The sequence below is a fragment of the Poecilia reticulata genome, chromosome 14 (assembly GCF_904066995.2).
Source record: "Poecilia reticulata chromosome 14, P_reticulata-male-v2, whole genome shotgun sequence".
In the NCBI taxonomy this organism is placed as follows: domain Eukaryota; kingdom Metazoa; phylum Chordata; class Actinopteri; order Cyprinodontiformes; family Poeciliidae; genus Poecilia; species Poecilia reticulata.
Genome location: NC_088843.1, coordinates 28,223,518 through 28,245,791, shown reverse-complemented (window position 1 = coordinate 28,245,791; position 22,274 = coordinate 28,223,518). Strand labels below are relative to the sequence as shown.

The following is a 22,274-nucleotide window of genomic DNA, read 5'->3' as shown; positions in this document are numbered from 1 at the left end:
TCATATGTTTGTGCCCCATCTGCTGTTGTGTTTGAATGGGTGAGGTAGTCAGCAATCAGGATATTTTGTGAATTGGTTCCTGCCTTGAATGCTGTTTCAAGACAGGGTCTGAGGTTGTATCTAAAGGAGAGTTCAACAGAATGCTACTAGGAAGTTTACTAGTTTAACATGGGTTCTGAGAGAACTGCAACATCTCACAGATTTACAGAAAAGGAAATTAATTATGCTGTCATGGATGGATTGCAGATTTGGGTCCCTTTACATGAAAGGAAAAAACCATTGTTCTTGTCCACTTCACAGTTCATAGACATCAGAATTTAAGGTCTTTCTTGAGCCACAGTGGTAATGTGGCTGCACAAGACTATTTCGAGGCTGGGATACCTTGCACCACCACATTGAGTGCTAGAGGTCCTCCTAAAACTTAAGTGGCTTCCATTTACAAGATACAAAGTTTATGTGACTTCTGCAATTTTAGCAGTAGATGGCAGGGTCTGACAGGTAATTGTTAGATGAAAGAGAGAGAGAGAGAGAGACAGAGAGAGAGAGAGAGAGAGAGAAGAGAGAGAGAGAGAGAGAGAGAGAGAGAGAGAGAGAGACAGAGAGAGAGAGAGAGAGAGAGAGAGAGAGAGAGAGAGAGAGAGAGAGAGAGAGAGAGAGAGAGCCTTCAGAATTTGGGACAAATGGACCTAAAATAGAGCACCATCCCCACTTGGAGCTGTAATAGTCTTGAAGTTTGTCTGCCTGAGAAGAGCATCAGTATATTGTCCTTTGGATCCAGCCTTCCACCATCACAGCTGACAATGCTGAAACCCACAGACTCCCTGGAGCTCATATATTACCTAAACTGTTTATACAGGGAACCTAGGACAGTTGTACTCCACAAGGGATCCACCGGCCTTGGCTTCAACATAGTGGGGGGAGAAGATGGAGAAGGCATCTTTGTCTCCTTCATCTTATTAGGCAGCCCAGCGGACCTTAGTGGAGAGTTGAGGCGAGGGGATGAAATCCTATCTGTAAGTACTGAAAATACACTGCGCCTAGTTGTCAAAGAGGAACAGTGACAGTGGGGACTGCCTGTCTTAGACTTTACGTGATGTTTTGCTTTTATCTGTTCACTGCCTTTGCTCAGTATGAAGTTATTTTTACAACTTCAAACACAGAGCTAACGGAAATAAAAATGTTCTCTCCTGTTGCTTGCTAAATGTTATGTAAAAATATTTAAAGAATGGCTGTTATCTTGTTTTCAAGTACATTTACTCTAACCCAAAACCCAAAATTATTTGAACAAAACAGTTTTAACTAGAGATGTGCCGATCAGGTTTTTTCCGGCCGATACCGATTCCGATCACCCATGAGGGCCGATCACCGATACCGATCACCAATACTGATCACATAATTATTATTTTTTTAAAATCATAAACACTACCGGTTACATTATGTGGAAAAAGGAACCATGAATTCACCTTAATTTAGACAAAAACTTGTTTTTAATAACTTTTTCCAAGAAGAAAACTAAACAAAACAGGCATTGTGCAAATTGTACTGCTATTGGCTAAATAATGCAAAGAGCCAAAATAAAACCTCTCAACATTGCCAAAAAAATTCAAGTATAAAACTTAACATTCAAAGGCAAATACAGGATCCATTACAATAAACAATCCTGAGTTACTGAATGAAAACTTCCTGTTAGCATGGCGGCTAGCTGATCACTGCTAGTTCTGAGTGGCTGTTTCTGACTGAGCAGAGTAATTATGCAGAGCAGGGAGGAGATCGATTATTTTTTTTAGATTATCTGTCTCATGTTAGGACAGCTAAAGTTTTAATACGTATGTAAAATGTATTTTTAGGTTAGATGCTGCAGCTTTAAGCAGAGGTTCGGGGTGAGAGTCACTACCAGGTGGAGCAGAAGCGGAGCTCCGTCTGTCAAATATACCTGTAGCGCGTAGCAGCGGTTCAACAGCAAGATCAGAACCACATCGCAGCTCCAAGACTTAAATAATTTTGCTGGTTATTTGTTTAGCTTTCTGACCGTCATGCTAATCCGGGTGAGTGTTTGTAGCTGTGCGCTGCTTTACCTGCTATCTGATCCTCCATATGTCTTTTTTACTGCAGTGAGCCTCCATGTAGCCAAACTCCTCAAGTATAACATTGTTTTTATGTCGTATTAGCTTCGTTGTGTTGATGCATTTTGACGTGCTTCAATTTTCCGCCGCAACACGCAAACTTCCCCATTCACTCAGTGCGTTATAGTTCCACATCGCTTAGGATTTGTTGCTGCGCGTTTGCGCAGAGTGAAGGAAAGAGGAGACCAGCTGCACAGGCAGGCTGAGAAATGAGATGCAGGTGATCGGTATCGGCAACAAGAGACCGTGATCGCCGATCAGGTTCATACACTTTTTCAGGGAAATCGGCCGATTATGATCGGTGGCCGATCGATCGGCACACCTCTAGTTTTAACCCAATACAATTTAGGTTAAAACTGTGTTGTAGACTCCTTTCAGACAAACCATTGAATTAACAAATCCATCTTTTTGTAATTCTTGCTGCACCATTATCAAAGGAGCTCAGTTAGATTCATTAGAACATTTTCAGTTAATAACAATTTTCAATGAGAAATGCTCTACACAACTTATCTATGATAGAATTAACACAACCCTTCAAAGTCTATAATTCAGATATTTATTCTTGCTGTAATAACATTATTAATTACTATTATTATTATTATTAAATCTATAGCTCTTTAGTTTAAGGTTTTTTCTTAACAAGTCTACTTGTTGTTTTTTTGCCTGCCAGTACATTTTTAACTGAAATATATAAATATAAAAATATAAATAGATTAGTGGACAGAAGAAGCAAAATTCAATCAAACAAAACTGTCCTTTTGATGTGCTTTATAATAACTTTGCAGATTCCTAGGTCAGTGTGACACCGCATGCAGTTAAATTTTTCTCCAGTTACCATCAAGAGATGGTAATTGGAAGATGAAATTAGACAATGTTCTTGCAATGACCTGATTTTCTGATCTAACAATAACTTTTCTCACTTGATCTCACCTAAATGTCTTTGCACACTATTTTTATACTTTTAAGCAATATTGTGTCTCTTTTGATGCTACCGTTTTAAACTGACCATGACTATGAATTTCTGTTTATGTAAACGTCAGTGTAATGTATTAGAAAAACAGAAATATATTTTATCACATTTTCATTTCATGTTCTTAAATAAAATGATTCTCATATTATGCTCACTTCTTTCGTTCACCATTCTATCCACCTCACTGAAGCTGAAATGCATTTTATGGCTGTGTAAGCTATATAAAGAGTTCTTATAAATATGTTTTTGGTAACATCTTGTGAACTGACGCTTTATTAAAACAGGTTAATGGCTTTGACCTTCGTGGAGCCACACATGAACAGGCAGCAGCTGCACTGAAAGGAGCCGGGCAGGTGGTCACCATTGTTGCTCAGTACAAACCAGAAGGTTCGTCAGGAAAATTTAATTACTCTGGAAGTCCATAAAGATATAGAGTAAATGCCAAAAAACTGCATTTATGGGTGCAGCTGTCTGACACAACCCATGTATGGAGGCCTTCCCAGGTGAAAAAAAGTATACTTTAGTATATTTCAAATATACTTACATTTGTGAAAGTACACTTTACGTATACTAAGTATTAAGTGTACTACATATAAATATATCTGAAGTATACTATAAGTATACTTGTACCAATTTCGAAATTAGAACTTTAAACACACTTAAACATAATTGTACCAAAATACACTTTTAATATATTAAATAAAAGTATACTTTTAAGTGAACAAAATATATATATTTGCCCAAGTGTACTGGTTCTTCTCAAAAAATTAACATATTGTAATAAAGTTAATTATTTTCCATAATGTAATGATAAAAATTAAACTGTCATATATTTTAGGTTCATTGTACACCAACTGAAATATTTCAGGTCTTTTATTGTTTTAATACTGATGATTTTGGCATACAGCTCATGAAAACCTCAAATTCCTGTCTCAAAAAATTAGCATATCATCAAAATGTTCTCTGAACAAGCAGTTAACCTCATCATCTGAATCAACAAAGTAACTTTAAACACCTGCAAAAGATTCCTGAGGCTTTTAAAAACTCCCAGCCTGGTTCATTACTCAAAACCACTATCATGGGTCAGACTGCTGACCTGACTGCTGTCCAGAAGGCCATCATTGACACCCTCAAGCAAGAGGGTAAGACACAGAAATAAATTTCTGAACGAATAGGCTGTTCACAGAGGGCTGTATCAGTGGGAAGTCTGTGGGAAGGAAAAAGTGTGGCAGAAAACGCTGCACAATGAGAAGAGGTGACCGGACCCTGAGGAAGATTGTGGAGAAGGACCGATTCTAGACCTGCTCCTGAGTCTGGAGCAGAAACATCCAGAGCCACCGTGCACAGGCGTGTGCAGGAAATGGGCTACAGGTGCCGTATTCCCCAGGTCAAAGGTCAAGGCACTTTTGAACCAGAAACAGCAGCAGAAGCGCCTGACCTGGGCTACAGAGAAGCAGCACTGGACTGTTGCTCAGTGGTCCAAAGTACTTTTTTCGGATGAAAGCTAATTTTGCATGTCATTCGGAAATCAAAGTGCCAGAGTCTGGAGGAAGACTGGGGAGAAGGAAATGCCAAAAGGCCAGAAGTCCAGTGTCAAGTACCCACAGTCAGTGATGGTCTGGGGAGCTGCTGGTGTTGGTCCACTGTGTTTTATCAAGGGCAGGGTCAATGCAGCAGCTATCAGGAGGTTTTGGAGCACTTCATGCTTCCATCTGCTGACAAGCTTTATGGAGATGAAGATTTAATTTTTCAGCACAACCTGGCACCTGCTCAGTGCCAAAACCACTGGTATTACTGACCATGGTGTTACTGACCATGGTGTTACTGTACTCAATTGGCCTGCCAACTCTCCTGAACTGAACCCCATAGAGAATCTGTGGGATATTGTGAAGAGAAAGTTGAGAGACCAAGACCCAACACTCTGGATGAGCTTCAGGCTATCGATGCATCCTGGCCTCCATGACACCTCAGCAGAGCCACAGGCTGATGGCCTCCATGCTGCATTGAAGCAGTCATTTCTGCAAAAGGATTCTTGACCAAGTATTGAGTGTATAACTGAACATAATTATTTGAAGGTTAACTTTTTTGGTATTAAAACACTTTTCTTTTATTGGTCGGATGAAATATGCTAAATTTTTTAGATGGGAATTTTGGGTTTTCATGAGCCGTATGCCAAAATCATCAGTATTAAAACAATAATAGACCTGAAATATTTCAGTTAGTGTGCAATGAATCTAAAATATATGACAGTTTAATTTTTATCATTACATTATGGAAAACAATGAACTTTATCACAATATGCTACTTTTTGAGAAGGACCTGTAAATATACATTTGCTCAAGTATATTTAAAATATATTTAATATATATTTTGTGTATATTTTAAAATATATGCTCAAAATAGAAAAATTCAGTTACTACTTTAAATTACATCTCGGTGTAAATTTTAGGCTAATAAAATATGTTTTTTTAACTTCTTTATTTAACTGGGTGAACACCATTGAGATCCAGATCTCATTTTCAAGAGGGACCTGGGCAGAAGTCAGCAACCTGATTACAAAATAAAACTAATTGATACATATGCAGAAGTATGTCTTTTAGGCACCTAGTACTTCTCATGTAAATTTTAGGCATACTTTTTAAGTTAGGTGCCTTAATAATCTTTTACTATTTTTGTTAAAATTGCAAAGAATAAAAAAAATGATAATCGTGATGTAATGTTGAAGAAAATACCCAATCCATTTTCAGATATGATGTAAGATCTATTATCAACGGCATTAGTTCCAGTTCACACTCCAGACCAGATGGTGGCGGTATTGCACACTTTCATTTTTTCCCCCAAAAACGCCATAAAGAGAAGAAAAAACTTGAACGCAGGGAACAGAGAAGGTCCTCGCTGCAGCAAACAGAAAGGGGCGGGGACGGACCACTGTCACTGTCAAATAAGGTAAGAACCTTATTTGAAAATGGGACCATTGCACTCCGAAAGTGAAGGGGGCGCTATTTCCTATATTATCCGCGGTCCCCCGTTTTAATTTTCTTTCTAAATCTGTGATATAGCTTCATCTTTAGGAAGGAGTTTCTCTCTCAGCATGTATTTGAACTTCTCTCTTTTATTTACTTCAGTGCAGCTCACAGTTTTTAACAATTTCCGTTGCTTTCTGATTCTCTGAAACACCGACAAATGGCGGCTGTGCGACATATGGGTGTGTCTCGTACTGGAAAAGAGGTTCGAATTAAGAGCGAAATCTACATTTATAAAACCGATGAGGGGAAAGTGATAGTGGAGGATGAGTTTCTGAGCTTCATTGTTACGAAAATGAGAACTTTATCTCAGGAGGAAATTGTATTATTGGCCTCAAATAATTTCTCCTCTGAGTGGATTGAGGAGTCAAAGCGCCAATTGTTTGAGTTGTGCACGACTTCGATTCGCTGCATCAAACAAAAAGGACCTCAAAAGGATCTTAACAACATAAAGGACTGTCTCTGGGTGCTTAACGAGTGTGGTGAAAACATTCCGAGATTCGTCTCGCACTATCTGGATGTACTTCCGCCCGTTGGTTTCGGCAACATGGATGCTTCTGCTCTACTTAGCAGGATGGAGCAGGTGAGCCTGGATGTCTTTTGCTTAAGGAATGTCATGGAATCTCAAGCCACAGTGAATGAGAATCTCGAAGCGGTCGTCACAACTCTGGGCCGCCGGCTGACCGCAGTTGAGGAATATGACTCGACGAGGCAAGCGAATCGGACCAGGGTAGGAGCGCATGGCGAGGACGCGGTGCAGGAGGTGAGGACCTCTGCTCACCACTCACAAGTGAGCTGGTGGAGGACCTGCCGAAATCTCCGCCATGGACCAAAGTGGTAAAGAAAGGGATTAGAAAGCCACGTCAAGATCGGATTACAGAGGTTAAGCCAGGGATCGGAGATTTCAAAGAGGTCCCATCACGAAAACAGCGCCAGAAGCTGGCAATAACAGGAACCAGTGTGGATAACAACATCCCAGTGGTCAAAACTAGGGTGGTGAGTGTTTTTGCAACTCGATTTGCACCTGATCTTGAAACGGATACTCTACGCTCGTATCTGGCTGATAAACCGAGGAAGCCCGTGACATGTCGTAAAATTGAATCCACCCAGAAAAGATTCAGCTCGTTTCATGTTACTGCTGAATGCGAAGATATGATGGATTTGTTTGACCCACAACTGTGGCCAGCTGGTGTTTTTGTTCGTCTTTGAGGCACGTAGGTCCAGAGAATCCGAGGAAAGGTCTTCTGGTGAGTCTCGGAAGCGTTTGGTGCCCACTGTGTCCGACGCGCGGTTAGAAAGTCCGGGAGCTATCGAGTCATTACTAGTAGATGGACATTAATATTGTCTCTTACAATGCAAGAGGATTGCCTGTTGGGACTAAGGAATCGGATAATTTACGCCGTAACTGTAAATACTTTATTGGAGAACTGTGATGTCTTGTGTGTTCAAGAGACTTTTTTTTACCAAAGCAGGACTTGGAAGGACTCAACTTTCTACATAAAGATTTTTATGGTGTGGGTGAATCTACAACTGATCTGAGAGATGGAATAGTTCATGGTAGAATACCTGGTGGTGTTGCTATTTTATGGCATAAAAAGTATGATCCCTTGGTTAAAGTGCTCAGATTAGACGTCAATTGGGCCATTGGAATTCAGAATTCAGTTTAATGATAATGACCGGAGGGTGATAATTCTCAACATCTATACACCATATGAATGCCACAGGAATGAAGAGGAATATCTTCTTAGGTTATCTTATATTATGACTGTTATTCAGGAAAATGTTTCATCCTGTTTGGGGGACATGAATGCAGATATTTCTGATGAAGGTTCAATATTTGCAAATCATTTGATGCAATTCTGCCTTGATAACGGTCTGGTTTTATCTAGTAAGGTTTTTCTACCTGAGAACAGCTTCACATGCATGGGGAACAACCTCATGGTTAGATCACTGCATTAGTACACCCGATTCTCATCAATCTATCAAATCTATGAGCATTAATTATGGGCTTTCGACTTGTGATCACATGCCTCTGTCAATTTCTGTGAATATTGGCAACATGCCAGCTGTTCAGCCTGTTCATAGGAGCATGAATGGTAGAAAACTAGACTGGTCTAATGCTACAGAAAATGACCTGAATATGTATTTCGATCAAAATGAGACCCAGCAGGGTTGCATTCAACTGCCAAAACTTGCAGTAGCGTGTAGTGATATTAATTGTAAGGATCCACTGCATGGTATACAGCTATGCAGTTTGTATGAAAATATTGTGAAGTCTCTACGTGGCTCCAGTAGGGCATTGTATAAGACTAAGCTACAGAAAGCAAGACCAGGTTGGAATGAACATGTGAAGGAGCTTCATGCTGAGGCCAGGCGGGCCTTTAAGGCTTGCGGGAGGCAGACAAAAGGAAGGTCTCCTATTTCAGTATAAAAAACAAGCAAACGCGAAATTTAAATATGCTTTACGCTTCATAAAAACACGTGAGAATAAAATGAAGTCTAATCTGCTTGCAAGGAAAATGCAGAATAGCTCCTCGCATGATTTTTGGAAGGAAATAAAGATTATGAATAATTATCAGATAAGTCTGCCAACCGATATTGATAATGCTAGTGGGGCAGAAGAAGTTACTCAGCTGTGGAAGAAGCACTATTATGATTTATTCAACTGTGTTAAAAGCTCCCCGTTAAGAATGGGCAACATTGCACATGATGAAGACGTGAAAGTGTCAGTTCATGAGACATATGATGCAGTCATGATCCAAAAAATAATAAGGCTTGTGGTATGGATGAGATCTCTGCAGAGCACTTAAAACTCTCAAGCAAAAAGCTTTTTCCTTTGCTTGCCATGTGTTTTAATGGGTTTCTAGTTCATGGTATTTTACCTGATTCACTTTTAGCCGTTATATTAGTTCCAATTTTAAAAGATAAAGCTGGCAAAATAAATAATAGGGATAATTATCGACCCATAGCTCTAGCCAGTGTATTATCCAAGGTTCTGGAGAAGATTATATTGAATAAGATTGAGCATTTTCTTCTTACTTCTGAAAACCAATTTGGTTTTAAATCGCTGCATGGCACTGACATGTGTATATTTGCTTTGAAAGAGATTTTAGACTTGTATAATAGACATAACTCCACAATTTTTATGTGCTTCATTGATGCCTCAAAGGCATTTGATTGGGTTAATCATGACAAGTTATTTCATAAGCTACAAAACAGAGGGGTCCCTGGATCTATTGTCAGAATTTTATCCTTTTGGTACACGCATCAACTGATGTATGTAAGATGGGGTAATTGTGTGTCAGCCCCCTTTAAAATAAGTAATGGGATTAGACAGGGAAGTATTTTGTCTCCTCTTCTGTTTAATGTATATATGGATGATTTATCAAAGTGGCTGCAGCAATGTGGGACAGGATGTGTTGTTGGTGGGTCTATAATTAACCATCTCATGTATGCCTATGATTTAGTTATTTTCAGTCCCTGTAGTGCTGGTCTTCAACAATTATTGAGGACCTGCTCATACTATGGCCAGGAGTATGACATCCAGTACAATGCACTGAAAAGTAATATGATTGCAAGGACTAAGGAGGATCAGAAGCTGGTACTTCCAGATTTCTTCTTATCAGGTGTTGTTCTTAAAGTTTGTACTGCTGTGAAATATCTGGGTCATTATATAACTGATGATTTAACTGATGACATGGACATCAACAGACAACGGCGTCTAATGTATGCACAAGCCAACATGCTGTTACGCAAGTTTCGGATGTGTTCAGTTTCAGTTAAAGTGGCTCTCTTTAAGGCATTCTGCACCCCACTGTATACTGCTCACCTTTGGCGACAGTATAAACAAACTACTCTACAGAAGCTCAAGGTGGCCTACAATGACGGAATGAGGATGCTGCTCAGGATGCCGAGATGGACTAGTGCTAGTCAGATATTTATCGGTGTTGGGGTCTCCACTTTTCATGCTGTGCTGCGATCTCTTATGTACAGGTTCATGGGGAGGCTTTGTGTCTCTACAAACAACATTGTCACTAACAGATATCTCACGGAGTTCAGTTAGGTGTAAGTCCAAGATGTGGACTCACTGGCGATGTAGCCTTATGGCAACTCAGTGACTTGCTTTTGTGCTTGCTGTATTTAAATAAAAAAAAAAATACACATTTTTTTTATTACTGTGTTTTATTATTTTATTATTGTTTTTCTTTTTAGATCTTCACACTACGGACCTATTCTGCGTCTTGTCTGTTACTACCCAATAGTAAGTCCCGCCCACTCCTCACAACTCTTTGGACTCACTACGGCCCAGTTCTCTGTCCAACAGGTCCGGAAAATCCCCAGAAACTCGGGTCTTACCCTAGCAATAGTTTATGGTGAATTATCTGTTTAAACTGGGGTCGGAAAGGACTCGTCTAGCTCTGACTACCTTCGATCCAGAAGTTATGACCTTTTACAGTTGGGGGGCAATCCGCTGAGTAGCCCTCACAGCGACATAACCCCTACAACCACTCCTGTTAACGGTAGCTCCTCTCCTAAAATAACGGCACTTGTTAACGGCTAGATTAAATTTAGTGACTTAGAGTTAAGTCCCAAGGTCATTATTTTAGTTTTGGCTAAAAGCAACCTATAAAACATTTCTACTTTTTCCTCCCAGAATCAAACTTCATAGCTATTTCACAACCATCAAAGAACTTTAAGGTGACTCATTAATTGAATGTCCACAACATCTTTTAGATTTTCTTAAATGCTAATTATTTTATTAGTAAGGCAATTTTGCAAGGGTCAGTACAGCTTAATTCAGTAGCAGAAATAATCAAATAAGTAAAATCAATAATCTAGCCTATCTTTCCCTAATGCTGACACTGAGAACTAGAAAAGGGAAACTTTGAGAGAGACGGACAGAGTTTGGCATTTTGAACCCCAGAACTGGCCTGATGATGAAGAAGGTGTTGCAGCAGCAGGAGGTTCCCAGTACAGGAAGAGTACTGACTTAGAGCGGCAGGTCTCGGGCCTCAGGGTGACTTCCTCATGCGCGTAGCGGTCCTCAGCTTCTTGTCTTGCAGCTCTGTAGCTCCCTTCTCCTCGTCTCACGATCTTCCTGGTCCCACGGAAGGAACACACCAGTTCTTCCTCTTTGCCTTTGTTCTTTGTCTTTGTCTTTATCTTCATCTTTGCCTTGGTCTTTGTCTTTGGGGGTCTAAACCCAGCTGTTGAGAGAAGTGCGATTTGAAGCCACATGTTGCGGGGCTAACGGGTTGGTCCCCATGTGCAGAACAGTCTTCGGTTCTGTGGCCCCGGCTCTTCTTCAGCTGCAGAGTTCTTTGTCCATCTCCGTCTTGGCTCGAAGCTGCCTGAAGGATCCAACCAAAGATTCCTCTGTTGCACCCACCTTATAAAGGGTTTATCCACCCTTTGGTGCGTTTGCATTGGCTAGCTTTGTTGCTGTGCCTGTCTCATTGGCTGACTGCTTGGACAGATGATCTCATATCCGTCACTTTGGAGACCTCATGACCTGATGTCTGTTCTAATGTCCCCAAGTTGCTCAACAGTTCCTCCTACCTCTGTTTCCTGCCCAACCTTTTCTTAGGCAAGTTGAAGTTTAGCAATAAGGCGTTGTCTTCTCCGTTCTCCTATCAGTTCCTATTTTCCCCTGACCTTCCACCTCCCATCTACCTTCAACACAACATCAGTGACCTTTAATTACAGTTACAACATTTTACACCTTTTCAAGTTCAATGTCAAAATCACATTTATAACCTTTTAGTTTCTCTGATTTAACATTCATTTATAATGTTATAATAACCATAACTTATTAGTTACTCTTATTATAATCATAATGTGAGTTATTACAGACATTTCTGAAAAGAACCCAATAATAATCCATTATTGTAATTATCTGATACCAAATTACAGTTACTTGTTTCACCTTTAAGTACTTCCACAAGTGTAAGAGTAAGTGTAAATATTCTTATAATCAAATCAACATCAACCACTGGTTAAACCAATATTAATTATTGGCATAATTATAAGTCATTATTTTAAGTATTTTACTGTGGGTTTTATCCAATCTCTCAAAATGTTTAGATTTTATTCTTTAAAAACCTTTAATGCTTTAAAATAAGGAATGGTCTGAACTATTTTTAGCCTGATGCAAGACAGAAACTTCCCCTTTATTAAGGAAATCAGCTCTTCCTGTTTCATGACTTTCTTTCTGCCTGACTATGATTTTTTATGATTAAATATAAAAAAGTAGAATTAAAGCAAAGTTTGCAGGACACAATAACAACACACACAACCAGATTCATTTTATTACAGTCTGACTCTATTGTTGGGTCTTGATGTCACCTATGTCATTAATTTTAAGGTAATTTTATTTATTATTACTATTAAACTAAAATCTCCAGCATGGGGAAGTGGGATGAGCTCGACTTTTCTCGACAGTCTTTAATCAAGCTGATTGATTGATTGATTGTGTACTTCTAAATCTGCTCCTTTTTCGCATCTTCTCGGGCCTACTACTGCCTCTAGTGGCGCGGGGGTGGTAGCACAACTAATGTAAATACATTACTAAGTCAGAATACCAGAGTCTTTATTATTTATTATTAATTCTCGCATAACTGGAACCGCGAAAGATAAAGTCCCTCACAAAACACCATACCTTTTAATTTTCTTAAGGAAGTAGAGCTAATTAAATGACATAATACCTGAAAGTTAGTTCCAGTTTCACTCGTTGGCCAACCTGTTGAAACTATGGCAAATTTTAAATACCAGGACAGTCGGCTCAATTTTGCTGAAAACACTGGCTACAATTTTAAGAAACGTCACTCTATCTTTTAAGAAGACCCAATGATCTCAGGGTTATCTAACAAGTGCAACTCGTGCAAAACCTCTAGTTAGTTAGAGGTAACATTAGCTAACATTACCTCTAGTTAAGCAATGTTAACATTTTAACAATGAGTGAGTTAATGTTACAACTTAAAAATTTTACTTAAGTTTTAAGTCATCTCAAATTTTAACTGTTGAGTGCTTTAGCTTTTCATCTCCTCGGCTGGTTTAGTCACATGAGCTGCAGACTAACAGACAATCTTTTAAGAATACTTTGAATGGCAGGAAAAATAGTAGGTAAATAGTAGTGAAACCAAAAACAACTCTGTCTAAACTGTTTAGAGCATCCATCCTCTTTTCTTAGTAAGCTTAAGTAAGTAAGTAAGTAAGCTTTATTTCTATAGCACTTTTCACAGACCAGGATCACAAAGTGCTGCACAAAGTATAAAAAATAAAACAAATTAAAAACAACATACAAACAATAAAACACAGTAGTACACTAAAAAGCAAGATTAAAAAGTGGGTCTTAAGTTGTTTCCTGAAAGTGTCTATGCAATGTAGAGATCGAATGGTGCAAGGTAGCTCATTCCATAGGCGGGGCGCCACAGCTTTAAAAGATCTGTCTCCACGAGTCTTAAAAAAGGTCAGAGGAACCGTCAACAAGTTCAAATTCGACGACCTGAGGCTCCTAGTTGAAACATAAGGCTGTATGAGGTTCTTAATGTAGTCTGGCGTCTGTCCATGAAGAGCTCTGAAAGTCAGTATCAGGATTTTATAGTGCATCCTGTAAGATACAGGCAGCCAGTGCAAGCTTTTGAGGATGGGAGTAATATGTTCCCTCCTGTGGGTGCAGGTGAGCAGGCGTGCAGCAGAGTTTTGTACTACCTGCAGACGCATTAACTCCCTCTTATTAAGACATGTAAACAGACTGTTACAATAATCCAGTCTAGATGAGACAAATGCATGAATAATCATCTCAAGCTCACCATAAGTTACCATTTCACGAAGTTTTGAAATGTTCCGAATTTGGAAAAAACAATTCCTAACAAGTTGAGTCACGTGCCGCTCCATCGACATTGCTCCATCCATGAAGACACCCAAGTTGCGCAGGTTGCTCTTAACTGTGCAGCTCAAGTTTCCAAGGTGCTGCTTAATTCCAGGCACAGCACTGTCAGGAGCAACAATCAAGGTCTCAGTCTTATTGGAGTTCAATAATAGGCTGTTTTCAGTGAACCATTTTGTCACTTCGGCCAAGCAACTAGTGAGAGCGCAAAGTTTATGCGGCTCACTAGGCTTGAAAGAGCAGTACAATTGAAGATCATCGGCATCTTCCTCAGTTTGAGCTCATGAAGGCGTTACTGTGTTCCTCTGGTAAATATAGAACATCTATTTGACGTCATTCATTGACAGTGCAATAATTATTCTTAGCCAAATTAAATGATAACATTTACCTGCAAAATGCTAAGTATTTACTTGATGCACTAATTGTTGATATTATGATTCTATTAATGAGTTTTATTTTATTGTTTGAGTCAAAGAAAAATTTCCACCTTGGAAGACTAAATAGTTTAATTATATTTTTTCCTATGTATAGGACTCTACCAACAAAACAAAAATGTGGATTATTGCTTGTTTAACAATCCAGGTTATTCAGCTGTGAACCTAATTAATTTGTTTGTTATTGACTTTTGCTCAATTAAATTTTTTATGCATACATTCTATATGGTATTTTTTATTGTTGTTGATGTTTTTCATGTCATTTCTTTTCTTCCTTCTATAATTGATGGAGATAAATAAATGTTATTTATAATGTATAAAGGTATTGTTTATGTCACCTAATTAGCTCTACATCCTAAAGAAAAATATGGTATTTTAGAAGATAATTTATCTTTCACGTTGCCAGTAATGGCGAGATTAATAGTAAATAATAAAGATTTTGTGGTATTCTCGTTTAGTGACATAATTATATCAGTTGTGTCACCACCCCCACGCCACTAGAGGCAGTAGCAGGTCCGAAAAGATGCGACTAAGAAGTAGATTTAGAAGTACACAGAAAGCTACGGAATTTGTTAAAAGCAGTGAGCTGCGCTGAAGTAAATAAAGAAACCAGAAAAAAGAGAAGTTAAAGTACATGCTGAGAGTGAAACTCCTTCCTAAACGTGGAGTTTCAAAAGAAAATTTAAACGGGAGAACGGGGATATAACGCCCCTTCACTTCCGGATTGAAATTGTCCCATTTCCAAATAAGGTAAGAGGCTGACAGTGGTCCGTCCCCGTCCCTTTCTGTTTGCTGCAGCGAGATGTACTTGGGAACAGACGCTGTTCAAATTCGCCATTTTTACTCGCATAATATTGCCTTAAATGTAGAGAGGGCCTTGACAATAGTTACTAATTTTGGTAAATTCAAACTGGTGACGTCCTAATCCAAGTTAGACGACAACACAACGGGACAACAACCGATGGAAATGAAATATGTGTCATGAAAGGAACCCAAGGGAAGAAGGCTGCTAACGTGTTGCTAGCTAGTGGTAAGTTTGCTTATTAATTATCTTCGTTTAATTATAAACGGCTGCACAGTGGCGCAGTTGGTAGAGCTTTTGCCTTGCAGCAAGAAAGTTCTGGGTTCGATTCCCGGCCCCGGTCTTTCTGCATGGAGTTTGCATGTTCTCCCTGTGAATGCGTGGGTTTCCTCCTAGTCTAAATTGTTACTAGGTGTGACTGTGTGTGTGTGCATGGTTGTGTGTGTCTGTGTTGCCCTGCGACAGGGCGTTATCTGGAGAGACACCAGCAACTTTCTCTTTCATACATTTTATTTGTTGTTGGCTTTCAAGGTGTGATGGACTGGTGACCTGTCCAGGGTGAACCCTGCCTCTCATCTGATGACTGCTAGAGATGGGCACCACCAGCCCCCCTCACCACCCTGCAAGGATCAGTGTGTTCAGATCATGGATGGAAAGATTTTAAGGTAATTTGTCTCCTTAAGTCCACACTTAAAACAGATTTATAGTTAATGCCGACATCAACGGATTCTATGACATTGCTGACTATTTTTTTCTACTTCTAACATAAACAGGAAAAGACACCCAGAAATGTTTTTCCACCCGAGGCATCAGATCCCAATCATCATCAGTTCTGATGATGTCACATACATGGCGAGTCCACAACGTCTTGAAATTGTAAGTATTATTTTTTTATTTGCCATTTTTATGTTCTCTTTAAAATACAAATGCTTTCTCTGTTTAATTGCTCTATTGTTCTTTTTTGTAGGTTTCTGTAAGGTGCAGTGAACGGGAATGTTCTGTCGTTGATCCTCACTCATGTTAGGAACATACCCACAGTGTCATGAAGTGTCATTCAGTAAATAATGACAATTTTAATGAGAATTTGCTTTAAAAGTTGGATGACAGGTGTTATGTTTATGACAGTGTCATGTCAGTCTTATGCACATCCCATCAAATAGTGTTAAAATAAAGTGCTAATAAAGTGTAAAATGGTAATATATTGAAAGCACAATGTAATTATAATTTTTGTTCTTTAAAGTAGTAACTCATGTTTTTTTTGTCTTAAATTTTCATGTTCACGTGTTCACTTTTAATGGGTAAACTGATAATTTGTGTAAAGTTCATAAAGTTGTGAGTAAAATTGGACAATTTTAAAAGGTCGGTAATAAAACAAAATATTTGAATTACCTTGAACATCTTGTGTAATTAATATTTCCATGTAATTGTAGCCTAAAACGATGTAAGTACTGTAGTGTAGTTATGCATGTAATGTACAAAATAGGAAAATAGGAATTTCATGAGCAATTAAAATTGTACTTCATTAGCAATAGCAGTAAATCAAAACAAAAGTGTAATTTAAATACATTACTAATATAATAGTATATTTAAGGTATATTTTTAATATAATTCTATGACAGAATTAGTACACTCAAAATATGGAATTTTTCTCTTGAATACTACATAAAAAAGTATACTTAAAGTATGGTAAGTAAAAACAAGCAGCATTTACGCCATGTATTTAATTTTTGTTTTTATGAAGACCCACTAGTGGTTAAAGAAAAGTGACTAATAGACTTAGTACTTATATGGTAATGTGCTTCATTGTTGCAGCACATTCAAAGTTAAGGATGACTCCAAGATGCCAGCAGATTAAATGCACACTAAATCTGAGCTGATGCACAGCACACTTTACTATGCATGTCCATTGCTCATACTGTGCATTTTTAATTTTTTTTCTCTTCTGGCTTGATCTATGTTTGATAAATAACTACACGTTTTACATTTGAGAATTAGAATAATTTTACAATCATAACACCAGATTTAACTTAACTCTAGAATTCTGCTTCAGAGCAAACTTCTCCCAGACCAGGACTGAAATACTGCAGACCTAATATAATTACAGTGAAAAATTTAGCAAAGTATGCCACAAATGTAAAACATTTTTCATGTCCTTCTGTTTCATGTTTGAAAATGTTGCCTTGCAGAATATGGACGTTTTGAAGCCAAAATCAATGACCTTCGAGAACACGTGATGAACCACAGTTTGAGCTCTGGGTCAGGGTATCTGCCAACAAATCAGAAGAAATCACTCTATGTCAGGTTAGTCCCATTTCATATAGCCCTAAGAAACAGTCTTTTAAACAAATTCAGGGTGTCCTTGCAGCAGAAAATGTTGGGAATTCAAATTCAAGTATGGGTTTTTCCTGGGTACTATGCGTCATGATTTTTGCTGATTATGGTGAAGATGGACGTGGCTTGACAAAGGTTATGGTGAAAATGATTGTTTTAATGAAGAATACAGAAATCCAGGCAGCACAGGTGAGCAGTGAGACAAGGAAATTGAGACACTGGCAGTTACTCAAAAAATGACAAAGGCAGGACATTAGACAAGGATCCAACAGGGAGCAGGGGACATGAGGTACAGCTGGGGGCGATCAAGGGGACGACACAACACAGGAACTAATTAACAGAAAATAGCGGCAATGACTCATCTTGGCGGGTCCAGAGGGCAGCCGGGAGGCCACTCGGACCCACAAAAAGGCTGCAGAGGGCAGTTGGGAGGCCGACTGGAACCACAAGGAAGACCAGGAGGACTGACAGACTGCACCGGTAAGATTGCTGTTCTTTCGGGCTCGGGCAGGCTAGCTGGTAGCTCAGGCTCACTGAGCTCAACTGCGGGCTGAGCACTGGGAAGCTCGAGTTGAGCAATTGGCCCGCTTACTGGGGCTAGTGACCCACTTACTGGGGCTTGAGGTGAGGCTGTTCCTTGAGACGGAGGGGTGACTGAAGTTGTGGAGGAGGTGCGGAAGATTGGGGTATCCTTGTGTGGTTGGTTCTCTATTAAGTCAGATAAGTCCATGGTTTTAATGAAGAATACAGAAATCCAGGCAGTACAGGTGAGCGATGAGACAAGGAAACGCAGACATTAGTACTCGACAAATGACAACAAAGATAAGCTGTTGGACAAGGATCCAACAGGGAGCAAGGGACAGAGGCAATGTTAAGTACACAGGGAAGGTACTCGGGGGCGGGGGGGAACAAAGAACAGCTGGGGGCAATCAAGGGGAGGGCACAACAACACAGGAACTACTTAACACAGAGAAAACCAAATCCTGACACTATGGTTAATCCCAATGTCTAAAAACATAACTGTTAGGTTAACTGACTACTTTAAATAGGTTCTTTCCTGTCTCTGTGTTGCACTGTGATGGAAGATGGGGAAAGATGGGCCTGAATCCTGAAAAACATTACTGGGTTTGAGTCTTGGAATAGGTTCTCTGTATTAAGTTTGCACTTTTTTCCATCCAGGCTTGCATGGGTTCTCTTTGGATACGTCTCACTAAATTGCCCATATGTATGAATGTATGTGCATGGTGGTTGTTTATTTCGTGTTTCTCTGTGTTGTCCAACAATGGTAAGGTTAGGTAATTTTATTTATGTAGCACATTTTCAGCAACAAGGCAGTTCAAAGTGCCTGGCAACCATTCCCGAGCTCTTACCCAATGACTGGAGGAGATAAGCACCAGCCCCTTCCAGCCCTGTAAGCAGGGGCGCCGCCAGAAATCTTGGGCCCCCTGACAAATAATTTGATTGGGCCCCCGGTGCAGCTGCTGTTAAAATTTTTTGAGTCTATTTGACCCATATAAAACGTCACAATTTTAAAGGCTTGCATCTGCCTTGCTTTTTTTGGTTCAATAGTGATAATTAGCACAATATTTACTGCTCATGAATTTAGCATCCAACAGTCCACATCCAGTATGCAAGTATGTTGCTTAAATTGTTTCTATTAGTTTTAACTTGCCGTACTCAAATGTCTCCCCATGAGCAACGTGCAACTACACATAAAGCAATCCAGACTTGCCAAAAATGCTATGTAGTTGCATTTTATTCAAGCTGCAGTACATAACTTTAATAAAAAAATATGTTTTCTCCATATTTGTTAAAGCTGTCACGATGTCGTAGCAGTTTGTTATGAGACAGATAATCTGTGAAAACAATCAATCTCCTCCATCTCCTTCCTGAATTACTATTACTGGTTAAAGTAATGCACCGTTCTGACCAGAACAACCAATCAGAACTAGTAGGACCCTCTTAGCACTGTTCATTCACTCACTGCTAAATGACCCTAACCCTATCAACTCATCATTTACAAGAAACTGTTTATCTGCCATCATTGGTAGTTATGCTAACTAAACTGAGCATTCACAGTTTGAATCTGCACAGTTCTGTGCTATGCTAGCTGCAGCATAGCACAAAAAAGCGAGGAGGAAGGATGAGCAGCATCATATGAGATTGTGATTGACAGCACTAAAACTCTCCTACCACTGACTGGTTGTTTTTAGCACTGGGAGAAAGCAGAGGAAATAGATTTTTCACAGATTACCTCTCATACCGTACTGTCGCAACATAATGACAGTTTTAAAAAATATGTGAAAAAAATATTTATATAAAAGTTTCATACAGCAGCTATAATTTCACTCAGGAGAGGATGGGTCAGGAGGGACGTGGGTCAGAGCTGCTGCTGACTGACTCACCTGTTGTTAAGTGGTAAAAGGCACATGGAGCAAGTTAAATATATGAATATGTTGGTAATTTTTTTCCTTAATTCATTAAATGCTAGTGAAATGGAGGCAAACAGTAGTTTGTAGCTAAGATAATTATGCTAAATGGTTGATAATCTCACACAGTCTACTCACCTCTCTTGGAGAAAAACTGAGTTATAAATTAACACTCTTGCCTTTTTCTCTCTCTCCCTCTCTCTAGTTTGCTTTTGAAAACTTGATTTTATAACTTTTCTTAGCAGCATAGAAACTGCCACAATCGTTTGTGGCCGCAGCTTCTACTGACTGCAGCTGCATACAGCGTCACTTTCAAGCGCTCCAAGCAGGAACAAACCATTTAATGCAGATCCAGGCGGGAGTTCAGGGCAAAAACGGATGTGTGTTCTTTGGTCTGGGAGGGGTATAACATAACATTTTTACTGCTAAAAACAATCTTTGAAAATACAATATGATTAATGTTGTATTTGACAGGACCCCAATTTTTTTATTTTTTTTATTTCTATGAAAAAAAAAATTGTGGGTGGGCCCCTGTTGGTCAGGGCCCATAGAATTGTCATCACTTTCCCTCCTATACCGCTCCCCTGCCCTGTAAGGATAAGCATGGATAGATTGATATATGCACAGCTGGACAAATTAATGGAAGATAAATTCAGAACACTGACGAACTTACAAAGTCTGTTATTTCAGGGACCAATTGCTGCATCCAGGTTAATAACAAAAGCACACTCTTTACAAATGTGTAATGTTTTTCATTTGTGAACTGATCTATGCATTGATATTTCTAAAGTAAGTTTGAAATAATTTGCATATCACAGAATGTTGATATGAGATTACACCTCTTTCTTTGATCTGAGAAAGCATCTCATGTCTCAATTGCAACCTTAAAAGCAGAAATTGTATAACTGAATAATTATGTCCTAAACGTAATAATGTCTGGTCGTCTTCCTATGTGTAGGGCACTGTTTGACTATGAGAAGTCAAAGGACAGTGGACTACCAAGCCAGGGGCTGAGTTTCAAGTATGGTGATATCCTTCATGTCACCAATGCATCAGATGATGAGTGGTGGCAAGCCTGTCGTGTCACCAGCCATGGAGACAGCAAGGAGATAGGAGTCATTCCCAGCAAGAAAAGGTAATACCTGTATACAGTTCTGCTTAAGGCCGAGGAAGCTAACACTGACACTTTTCATTTATTTTTCAGATTTTCAGAGTTACAGTTGAAACCGTATGTTGTGGCTACTCTTGCATATTAATAAGGTCCAAAAATAAAAAATGCCAGAGTAGGTTTTCGACTCACTCAAAATAAAAAGCATCCACAGAGAGTTTTCTGGTTTCAAAAAGAGTATTTTCTTTACTGATAAAATTAAGACAAGAAATATTCTCTGAGTTGACTTCATACAAAGATTAATATAAACGTTAATTTTGTGGTAGAAAAACTGTTTCACTCCTTCACCAAACAATCAGATCAATCACAGCAGCTGCTTCTGCCTGTTAATCACAGCAGGAGGCTGACTGACAAGGAGGAGAGTCTAAGCAAAACAAGCAAACAAATAAATAACAGATCTACCATTTGCATAATCTTGTATCCAACATTTATAATTTAGCAAAAAATTACTTATTCTTAATAGGTTCCAACTCCATAAGTTTATACTGAATAAAATGCACAGGCATCTTTTTTCACACTGTTTTCAGTCTGTAATGTTGGCTAATAAGAAAATATTATACACACCTGAGTCAATATGGTTTTCATTAACAAGAACACCAAATTTAACATCTTGGATAGTCATAACCATTTAATGGATCCATGAAAATTCAACAAAAGGACTATATTAGTATGTTCACAAATCTTAAATTACAGTAGGTTTAAATATTCTGTTTTTAGAGTAGAATAATCTAGCCCATGTTTGAAGAGTATGAGCATTGAAGCTTTTAAACTATGACTATTAAAGATGCTCAAGGTACTGAAAAATTAGGTAAAATTACTTTTTAGCTATCTGCCAAATACAGATATTAAGAAAATTTCCATTAAAGAAGAAAGTACAATTCACAGGTGACAAGACTAGGCATTTTATTTGCCAGACTATCCAAGACTAAAGCCAGTACATCCAATGCCAATGCTAGCTTATCCAGGCTAATGACCAGTAGAAGAAAAACTTGAGTTTCTATTTGGAGAGGTAAGTCACCAGCCTCTCCAAGTTAACGCAAGTGAATAGCCTGTTTCTTATTTGCTATGTTGGCTGCTCAGCCAACATAGCAAATTAATATTATTAA

At 38.9% G+C, this 22,274-nt stretch overlaps 1 protein-coding gene across 5 annotated transcripts in view; it reads left to right on the top strand.

Moving 5' to 3' along the window:
* Positions 1–379: 379 nt before the first annotated feature.
* The window catches only part of LOC103476363 (disks large homolog 2-like), a 56,535-nt gene continuing 34,640 nt past the window's right edge, over positions 380–22,274 (top strand). The window contains exons 1-5 of one of the 5 annotated variants that reach the window (XM_081615231.1): positions 14,958–15,468; positions 15,772–15,905; positions 16,014–16,116; positions 16,208–17,541; positions 20,959–21,135. In XM_081615231.1, the coding sequence (XP_081471357.1) occupies positions 17,474–17,541; positions 20,959–21,135 (245 nt within the window). In that variant the 5' untranslated portion in view covers positions 14,958–15,468; positions 15,772–15,905; positions 16,014–16,116; positions 16,208–17,473. Of the gene's footprint in view, positions 1,014–3,377; positions 3,481–14,957; positions 15,469–15,771; positions 15,906–16,013; positions 16,117–16,207; positions 17,542–20,958; positions 21,136–22,274 lie in introns of those variants that run through there. The other 4 variants (XR_014090790.1, XM_081615230.1, XM_081615229.1 and 1 more) reach the window with 4 other exon arrangements.